This window comes from Balaenoptera borealis (assembly GCF_965194805.1).
Source record: "Balaenoptera borealis genome assembly, chromosome: 13".
Taxonomy (NCBI): Eukaryota; Metazoa; Chordata; class Mammalia; order Artiodactyla; family Balaenopteridae; genus Balaenoptera; species Balaenoptera borealis.
Genome location: NC_138870.1, coordinates 32,405,218 through 32,415,574, shown reverse-complemented (window position 1 = coordinate 32,415,574; position 10,357 = coordinate 32,405,218). Strand labels below are relative to the sequence as shown.

The following is a 10,357-nucleotide window of genomic DNA, read 5'->3' as shown; positions in this document are numbered from 1 at the left end:
AACCAGAGCGGCAGCTGGCAGATTGCTGGCGCTGCGCTGGGGAATCAAGCTTTGCTTTTAGAAAAGAGGCAGGCTGCAGCAGGGCGGGCTGTAGCCGCGGCATTCTCACAGAAGAGCCTGCAGGGGCGCAGGGCTCGTCGCCCTGGGGCATGGGCAGCTCGCGGCCGGCATCCCTCCCCCGCGCGCCTCCGGGCCAGCAGCGCCTGGCAGTGCCCGGCGAGGGCAGGGCGGGGCGCAGGCTGGGCAGCGCTAGGTGGGGCCGGCAGCGAGGCCGCCGTTGACGCAGTGCGGGGCCAGCAGCCCGGAGAGCCCGGGCGGGTGTGGCGCGTTCAGCCCGTCCGCCCGCAGGCCGCGTCCCCATCAGAGGGGGCGGGGCGCACTCGCCTGTCCAGCAGGAGGCCCCTGAGCGGCCTGCTGGCTCCGCCGCCGCCGCGCTAGCCATTCAGCGCGCTGCGTCTCCGCCCCAGTGCTGGGGGCTGAGCTGGGGAGAAGGGGCGGGCACCCGCGAGCGGTGAATCACCTCCTCCTCCTTCTGCCTCAGCGCCGCCGCCGCCGCCACCTTTCCATTCAGTCGCCCAACATGGCTGGAGCGCGGCGGAGGTGAGCCGTCCGCCCCCTGCAGCTCCAGCCTCCTGCGCGCGACCGCCGCGGCTCCGGCGGCGCCTCAGTTCCGCGGTGCAGAGGCCCAGGGGCCCGGCTGTCGCTTGCCGCCGGCATGTGGGGCGCCCCGGACGAGAGCTCTGTGCGGGTGGCTGTCAGGTGAGGACGGACGAGGCGGCGGGCGGGCTGCGGGCGCGGCGAGGATCTGCTCTGGCCCGGGGCACCGGCCGCCGCGCTGCGGAGACCTGAGAGGTGGCCCGGCGGGGGCCCGGCGGCTCTGGAAACCGAGGCGGCGGGTCTCCGCCGGCCTGGCGCGCGCGGCCGAGTGCTGGCTGGGAAGCCTCTCGCCTCGGGCCCCGGGAGTTTGCAGGTGACGGGCGGCTGCGCGGCGCCCGGTCCCGGGGGCGCCTGACTCCTCTAGGCGGAGAAGCCGTCGCCGCCCGTCCCCGCCGGGTCGTGCCCCCGAGGAACAGTTGCCTCAGGTTCGGCAGCCTCGGGCGATCGCCTGTCTGGCTTTGCCCGGAGGAGCTGCCGCTCTCCTGGGCTGTGGTGCTCTTATATTTGTAGCGTGACTGTCTTTACGTGTACCTGCAACTCCGGCCTTCGGAGACAGGAGACAAAGCCTTACAGCGGTGGGGGTCTAGATTTCTGTGCAAATGGACGTCTCGTTAAGCACCGGCGGGGACTAGCTAGCACCAGCGTGTGGGTATTGAAGACATTTCTGGCGTTGGAAGGGATATTATATTTAAGGGAAAATTCCCTGGTGCTAGGTCTGTAGAAGGAAGAAAACTCCTCAGCAAGTGTAAGGGTTAAATGGGTGACTGGGTGAAAAAGAAACATACTGAGGTTCAGCAGGATGGTTACAATGTAAAATTACATATGCCTGGGTGAGAGTTTTGAAATACTAGATACATCAACATTGTAATTTGGTCAAGGACGGATACCCGAGTATTGAATGTAATTTGGATTGTTGATACATATCAAGAAGCAGAGCTCTGACAGTTGCTCATGGAAAATTGCAACATCATCGCTGAAATATTAATGAAGCATTCATGGTAGAGTAAGTGGCGTTGCTTTTATAGCTCTTACAGTCTGTGAATTAATTTCTCTTTATGTATACATTAAAGATTTATAAAAATAATCTGTCCTCTGAGAAATTATTTTAAAAAATTTTCTACCCTTGTAGTCTTTCTGAAAAGTTATTCTTAAAATCCTATCATGTCAGTATTTCTATAGCTATTTTAGTGACAAATCTTGGTTAGGTATAGAAATGGTAGTTTTATATATACTTTGTCTCTTTAATCATCTAAAGAATAAAATGAATTTTAAAGATTATTTTTTCATTCCCTTTACAGACCAGGGGATGACCACCCATGGAGGTGACTGTTTTATGACTGTTTAGAACCACCTGTTATAAAGCTTTTGAAGCTTTAATTTGGCCTTCTTGGTTATTCTAGGGCTACTTATCCAATTGCTGGATTAGTTTGTTTCTCCTGTTTACTGCTACTACCTCTCTTTTGGCCTTTTAATGCTTATTAGTGACTGTACCTGGCAAATGAAGGGGAGAGAAAAAGAGGAAACCCAGTAAGATGCAGTTTTGTTAATTAGCAGGTCTGGTCAAGGAGGGTAAAGAAGGAGCATAAAATAGTAATGAAAACAAAAAAAAAAAAAAAAAGAAAATTGGCTGTCAGAGAAACTGTTGTTAGAGAGTTAATATTTTTTTAATCTGTGAATTCTCTAGAATATCACAGGGCAGTTTATTGACCATGCTTTTAAAACTGATGCTGCTTGCAGTGGAGGTGAACAGAGTCATGAATCACCCTAAAGTGATGTTGACAGATAAATAACTTATACTTGGTTTTGGTATGCATGTTAGCACTTTTTTAAGGGAATATGTGTGGGTCTGTTTGTTGGGGAAAGGCTTTATAAAAACACGTAAAGTAAGCCACATTGTGAGGATCTTTTTTTTTTTTTTCCATTAAATACATTGTCTGAATAGATTGACTCTCTAAACTTACTTTGCATAGGATAAAAATAGCTTATATAGCACTTTGGCATTTATAAAGTGTATGGACATATGTTTTCATTTAAAACAAATATTTATTGAACATAAAATCCCGTCTCTTTTGTCCTAATTTCTGAGCTAAAAATAGCAATAATGATTGGACACATAGTATGTGCCAGGGTCAGTGCTGTGTGTTAAGATGTTTTACATTCTGTGAAATTGCATTTATTCATCATAACAATCTTTGACTTAGGTCCTGTTATTATTATGGCCATTTTATAGGTGAGACACAGAAAGATTTGGTAACCTTCCCCAAGTTAAACTGGTAGCAAGTGGCAGAAACAGAGTTCTAACCCAGACAGCTTGACTCTAGACCTCAAGTTCTTAACCATTAAATCTACATAGGTAAGAGGCAAGAACATGCTTCGCAAAACTTTACTTAGCTTAAGGTCACTTGCCTCTTCCTGGTTCTGAACTAGTTTAATTACAAATGAATGACTTTGACAGGATATTCATACCTCGATATTCCTAGAAAAGGTAGAGCTCAGAAAGGGGGAACCTGAACTTACCTAAACTATTTCCTCTGATTTTTTAATCTTTCCAGTGACCTCCAGTCTTACCTTCCAGTTTGTGATAGACTTCATCAGCAGGATAAATAAATCAACACATAGACACAAATGATCAGGGCACTTGACTTACTTTTCCCCTTCAATGAATAATGTAATAACAAATAATAAAGAGTTGACTCTACTTATGTAAATGCACAGTGTCCTAGAGGTTCTTGTGCTTAATTAGATATGGAGACTTATCAGTATGTTAAAGCTGATGACTCTATTTTAGGTTTCTCAAAATAAGAGCATGGGTCATATAAAGCTTTGGGGAAAAGAAGTTAAACAGAAAGTTTTTCATTTAGGAAGAACATTTTAAATTCAGTTTCTGAAAATACCTTTTGGCAGAGTATATCTGAGGTGTTCTGTAGGGTATCTTTCATTGTGGTAGGTATGGATTCAGATCACCCTCCCTCTCCCGCTATCCAACCCCATGTGGCTATCGAGCACTTGAATTATGATTAATGCTGTAATTGAACCAAACCTAGTTCCACTCTCCCAGTGCACAGCAAAGCCAATTTACTGACACCAGGTTGTGGTGAAGTAAAGCACAGCCTATTGCAAGGCGTACCCACTGTGGGGCCAAGCAAGGAGAATGGGCAGCTCATGCTCAAAAGACCCAGAGTCCCTGATGGCTTTCAGGGAAGGGTGTTTAAAGGCAAGGTGAGGGAGAGGGTCTCAGGGTGTGTGATCAGTTGTGGATATCTTTCTGATTGGTTGGTGGTGAGGTAACAGGGTGGTATTTCAGGAGTTAACATCATCAACCTTCTGGTTCCAACTGGCCTGGGGTCTACCTGCTTGTGGTCAGCATGCAGTTAACTTCCTCCACCTGGTGGGGGCTTTAGTATCTGTAAAACCACTCAGGGATATGGCTCAGAATATTATCTATAGCCCTTGAGGAACTAAGGGCCCTTGACTTTGTTTTAATAAAAATAAAACTATTATTATTTTGTCTTGCTTGACTGTTTTCCTTTGTGTCTGCATTACTCTGATTAAATATGCTCTTTGGAACTTGGGGAAGGCCTAGGAGGCTAAAGCTTTTCTACAAACAAGAGGCCAGGGACATGGGGAGGGGTGTCTGTCCCCGGGAAGACCCTGCAGGGTCCTGCTTGGTTTCAACACAACTGAGAAACTAAATTTTAATTTTTATTTAATTTTAATTAAATTTAAAAGCTGTCCATTTAGTTTTTGGAAAACTTCTAGGTGTGCTTGGAACAATGTGGCTATGTGGACCTATTTTTTATCTGTAAAGTTTATGAAATGTAAATACTTATAAAGTATTTCTGATGAAAATTTAGCCTCCTAACTGACATGTATTGCCTGTGTAATATATAAATATTCATAAATCATATATATATATGATTTTAAAAACAGTATGAAAAATATATCAATCTTTATATTACATGTTAAAATGATAGTGTTTTCATATGTTGAGTTAAATAAAATATTAAAATTAATTTCATCTATCTCTTTTTCCTTTTTTAAAATGTGGCTACCAGAAATTTTAAAATTAAATATAATGTTGCTACCATTATATTTTTATTGGATAGTGCTGCTCTATAGTTTAAAAAAATGTGAGGAAGAGGTATAGAATAAAAATGTTCATAGCCACCACATCATAGATCTGGTATTTTCTGTAGATCAAGAAAATACCAAAATATTGGGTGTCTGTTTTTAGAGTGGTTATATATACACATACGCACATATCTATGCACATATGTACATGTAAGATTTGATTTAACAGCAACATTTTTTCCCTCTGGGTGCATAGGTGTAGAAAGTTATCGATAGTAGACTGATGATAGCTGACTTCCTAGAAAATGTAGTAAGTTCATAAGTGTCACCTACAAAATGAGCAATTTTTAGTGTATATTCTATTTTTATTATCTAAGTAGTATACTGAATTGAACCATTCAGTTAACTTAAAATAGTAAACTCAAACATTTTGAATTCTAAATCTAAGACTATGAAATGATGTGGTGAAGGAAAGTACAGTGTTTGTTGCAAGGCGCCTACCGTGGGGCCAAGCGAGGGGAATGGGCAGCTCACACTTTCCCTTTTTCCCACTATGTCTGAATGCTGATGTAACATTTGAAACATTTTCCCCAAGAATTTTAGCTTGCAAAATATGTCAAGAGCTGAAAGAAAATGGAGATACAGAAAGGACCATTGTGTTTTCATGTCATTGTCTATACGTGGTTGTGAGCTACAATTTTTTTCTTGGCTTTGGCAGAGAACAGGACATATCCTTGACAGTGAGTTTGGATTAGTGTGTAATGTTGTCTAATTTGCTGTGTTTTTACCTTACTACAGCACTTTTAAGAAGTGGCATTGCTCAGCTAGCTTAAGTGCTGACTGGATAGTCAAAAGCTCTGTTTTGGGTCTGCCACTGGCGCACTGATTTGCAATGTGACCTCCCTGAACTTTTCTTTTCCCTCATGCTGAGATGGCAGTGTAAAGGTAAGGGTTATAAGAACCTTTCTGTATGCAGTCTGTTAAATATGTGACTTTTTTGTTGTTAGCCAAACTGTTGGTACTAACGGTGCCTCTATATTGACAGGAAGGACCTATTTTAACATTTCAGACTTGACTTTCCCACAATATGTTTATCGTGGGTACTGTTGTTACTTAAGAGGAAACATTTAGACTTTTGTGGTCTCTTTGTCCAATTCTGGCTGTAATACAAATATGCAGTATTTTATTTAATCTACATTAAAACACTATGAGGTAGGCTGGATAGATACTATCCCTCTTATACAGATGAAAAAGTGAGTCTCAAAGATACTAGGTGACCTTTTCAAGGTTTCTCAGCCACTAAATACCAGAATTGGAACTCAAACTCAGGCTTCTGGTACCTGTTTCTCTGTTCTTAAAAATATTTCCAAATGTTTTCAAAATATTGGGTTGGCCAAACAGTTCATTTGGGTTTTTCCATAAGATGTTATGGGAAAACCCTAGCAAACTGTTTGGCCAACCCAATATTTCACATACTAGTTTCAATGTAATAAGGATCTTTCAAGCTGAAACACGAATATACACATGAGGTAAATTATTTGAAACAATTTAATGTTTAGAGAATGTAGAGGCAGATGAGCAAGTCTTTTAGAAATGTTTCATGGAAACAGGTGGTTATCTGCTGTTGGTCATTTGTTTATTCCTTTCTTCATGCATCAGACATTTATCATGTGCCTACTATGTGCTGGACACTTTCCTACCTCTGAGGGTACACGACATACATGACAGACATGGTCCCTGCTTTCATGGAGCTTAGACCTAGCAGTGTGAGGCTCTTTTTAAATGCACAAACTACGTAGGACCTAACATAAAACATATCAACAGCACAAACTAGAAATTAAAGACAATTGTTGCAGTTTAGTTTTTATTTATCTCTTATTTTTTTAATAGCATTTTTTTAGTTCATATATTCCTCCAGAACAGTGATTTAAAAAACAAAAAATATGCCCTACATCCAAGCATATTTCATACAAAAATTGAACTCCAAAGCCTGTGCATTAGAAGGATATTATTTCTATCTTTGTATGTATGATATAACATGTATGCCCTACTTGTATGTCTTTGTATGTGGATCATAAAGTAAGGGAAATGAAAGAGAGGAGACTAAAGAGCTTGTAGATGATATGAGCTGAAAGTCAATGAAGTTATTTATTTAAATATGAATTGATACTTTTTCTTCAGATAAGGTTTATTAAATTTATAGTGTGGTAGGTCTGATTGTCATTTGGAACTCCACAGAAGTTCAGATTTCATGTCTATTTATTACTACCTCTTGAGCTCTTACCTGCTAATTAGTTAATATTTTGGTGCATAATTATGGGGTAGTAAATGATGCACTAGAAATTCCAGGTTAGTGAAACCATGAAAGCAGAAATTATCTTGGTAGTTAATTTCATAATCTGCCCAATCTTCCAGTTCTCATCCATTTCTCCTCAAAGAAGTGAACTTGGAATATCCCTTATTATGGATGTTTTCCCGCAAGACATGCTACAGCTTCCCTGTGTGACCCTGACTTATAAATGGTTATTTTCTGTCAACATTAGACATTACTTTTATCTAAGTTTCAGATTAGGAAGGAAAATACATCAATGAAAATGCATGCTAGATGACATAATTTGTATTCAGTGTATCATTAGAATAATTTTATTAAAAATAAAATGGATGTTTTTTAGTTTCAATACTTCTCTCTGGAGAGCGGATTTCTGAATTCTGTCTTTGAACTTGGTTTCCCAGTGGATTAACTATTTAATCTTCTCAGGGTGTTAAAATAGTTTTCTTGTGGCTCGGGCTTTATTTGAAGCAAATGACAGACAAGCCAAAGGGGACCATTTTGATGACATCCTACAATTATAAGATATTTCTTAATGTTTAAGAATTATATTTGAGGTTCCTTTGTTCTTAGTTTTTCTGAAATTATTAGACATTTATATATTGAACATAACTTTTAGTACCTCTATAATTATTGGATTTAAAAGGGATTTTAAAACTGAAAGGGACCTTGAAGGGACTAGCTTGTTGAGGCCCCTTCTTTAAGATGATTGAGGTAATAGAGACACTGAGCAGTTGAGGGAATTGCTTGAAGTTCCACAACTAGCAGCTCAAGTCTTCCATTGACTGTTGCTGTGGATTTTCTAGGACTTCATGTTTTGCTGGCAGACATCTCAGACATAGAATAAATTTATATTTTATGAACTACAGTTTTAATCCCTTAAGTGCTCCCTTTAAAAGTTTAATTTGACATTTCAGTGAGTGCTCCCAATCTCAGTGTCCATTATTTTGGCTTTGTGATTGCTTCAATTCTAGAAACTAGACCAGTGATTCTAAAAAGAACCTCTTAAGAGGGAGAGAGAGAGAGGGATCCCTGGAGTAGAAATCCAGGTCTATATTTTGAGGTTCCTATTATATTAAAATGTGAAGAAATGCCAGAACTAGGTTATAAAAATAATATAGACTATTTTCAACATATACATATAACACATTAATGCTTTAACAACCACCATGGAAATACAATGTCTGTGTAGCTTAATTTGGAAATAGTATTAATTATGTAAATAGGGGGATTTTGTGAATGCTAGCCCTGGGACATGTGACCTTCTCCCTCTCCCCTCACCTTGGTTCTTAAAACTTTTTTTTTTTCCTACCCCAACAGATTTGAGGGTTATAGCACATTCCAGTAATAATGGCAGCCTCACTATGGAGGGATGGCTGGAGGGTGGGGAAGGGTAGAGGTAGGGTATGGTCAGTGTGGTATATTTATTGGGATCTGGAAATGGAGCTGGAGGTAGAAATCTGAGTGGTTTAAAAAAAAACACTTTTGAGTATTACTTCACTAGAAAGGTGGTTCTTAAACTTTTATATAACGTCTCAGTCCCTCCTATCCTTGTTTTAGAAGGAAGTAAAGGATACAACACATTTTGGCCATACTGGAGGCCTGTCATCCAAAAAATATCCTAAATCCTACCTCTACTTGAAGCTTTTCTAGACTTCATGCAGGGAAATTTCTGCCTTTTGGGGCCACAGACCTTCTGTATGTGATTCTCTCTCTCTCTCTCAAATTCCAGTGGGAGAGGTATACATAATATTATGATTTTCACTGTTCAGCTTGAAATGTCCCTCAAACTGAGAGAATATTTGACATTTTTTTAAAAGAAGGTGATAATATACTGACAGCACTATTACAATAGAACATTTGAAGGACATTGGGGTTATTGAATTGAAACAAGCTGATATCTACATGTCCAGATTTGGAATGAAGGTCATTCAGAATTTAACCCCAGTCTAACTTACTTGGGTACTATTTAGAGCAAGGAAACCAAGAAATTTTTCAAACTTGGTTTTAGAGAGGTGGGCATCATGAACCCACCCAGGGGCTAAATCAAGGACAGCTTAAAGTTTATTCCCTACTCTTTGGATCTCTTAGTATGTAGTAAAATTTTAGTTTTCGAGATTGGATTTGACCTTATTCTCAATTTGGGGGAGCTTGTTTATCACTTAGGCATGACAATATCAGTTCTTCTGAGTAGGATGAATGAATTATATTTTTTCAGAGTAGACATTCACATTATTTGACACAGCTACATAGAATAAATAAGAGACTTTTTCTTTCAGCAAATAGGAATAAGAAACCCTGGAGAGGGTCAAGCTGTAGTTAATTATTATGATGTGGTATGTTGATCACATGGTGTACTAATGAGGCATAGGGCACCTCTACCCTCAGTTGTATGCCTTATAATGTTAATTTACTTTTTTAGATCAAAATTCATTCATTTATTACATAATTATTGAATGTCTATTGTGTACTGGAATCACATAAGTTGGAGGCATTAAAGCAATTGGAAACGATGTGATATAATAGAACGAACATTGGATGATTAGAAAACTGTTTTGGTCTTACCAATGATAAACTTGGCTTTGTATATAGTTATCCACCTACCTCAGTGGACTCGGGAAAAGAACAACAGAGACAACCGTGGGAAAGCATATGGAAAATGGTTTTTACACAAACACAGGCAGTAATACTATTAGAGATGAGTTTGATATATAACCAATGATGAATATATTGGTTATATTCCAAACTCTAGCAATTAGATTAGTCATTCTCTAATATGTAAGCCATAACTTGAATTTGCAAGGTACTTTATAGGTGTTATGTCTGTTCTCTTGCTTTTTGAGTGCCTATTACTTACACCACTATGAATGTAACAAAAAATGCATATAAATACTTCCAAAAACCTTACTTTACCCAGTCTCCTAGTTTTCATTTTGTTTTCAACATGTAAATCACATACTATCCTTCTCTATCTTACCAAATTCCTTTTTATATAGTTTAGTAAAATCCACCATTTTTATTCTTTCCTTTCTCTTCTCACACAAGACTTTCAGTTGGTATGGTTTTTAGTGTTTGTAAAGTTACTACTATATACTTTGTGAGATTAACAATAATATTGTTATATTTTCCATTAGTTGCTTAACCTGACGTAAGACAATGATGACTAAATTGGTTAATAATAGTGTGAATTTTCCTTCTGAATTGGCTTGCACCAGATTTTTGAAAATGTTGCTAATGCTTTCCTTGCTGCATCTCATCAACCTTGGCAACAATACACTAAACCAAGTTGTGGATTAAAGA

At 39.9% G+C, this 10,357-nt stretch overlaps 1 protein-coding gene across 18 annotated transcripts in view; it reads left to right on the top strand.

Annotated features, from left to right (window-relative positions):
• Window positions 1-305: 305 nt before the first annotated feature.
• KIF21A (kinesin family member 21A) overlaps window positions 306-10,357 on the top strand; it is a 176,725-nt gene continuing 166,673 nt past the window's right edge. For 6 of the 18 annotated variants that reach the window (XM_082349338.1, XM_082349330.1, XM_082349337.1 and 3 more), the window contains exon 1: window positions 309-759. In XM_082349338.1, coding sequence (XP_082205464.1) covers window positions 716-759 — 44 coding nt within the window. In that variant the 5' untranslated portion in view covers window positions 309-715. Of the gene's footprint in view, window positions 760-10,357 lie in introns of all 18 variants that reach the window. The other 12 variants (XM_082349326.1, XM_082349324.1, XM_082349323.1 and 9 more) reach the window with 4 other exon arrangements.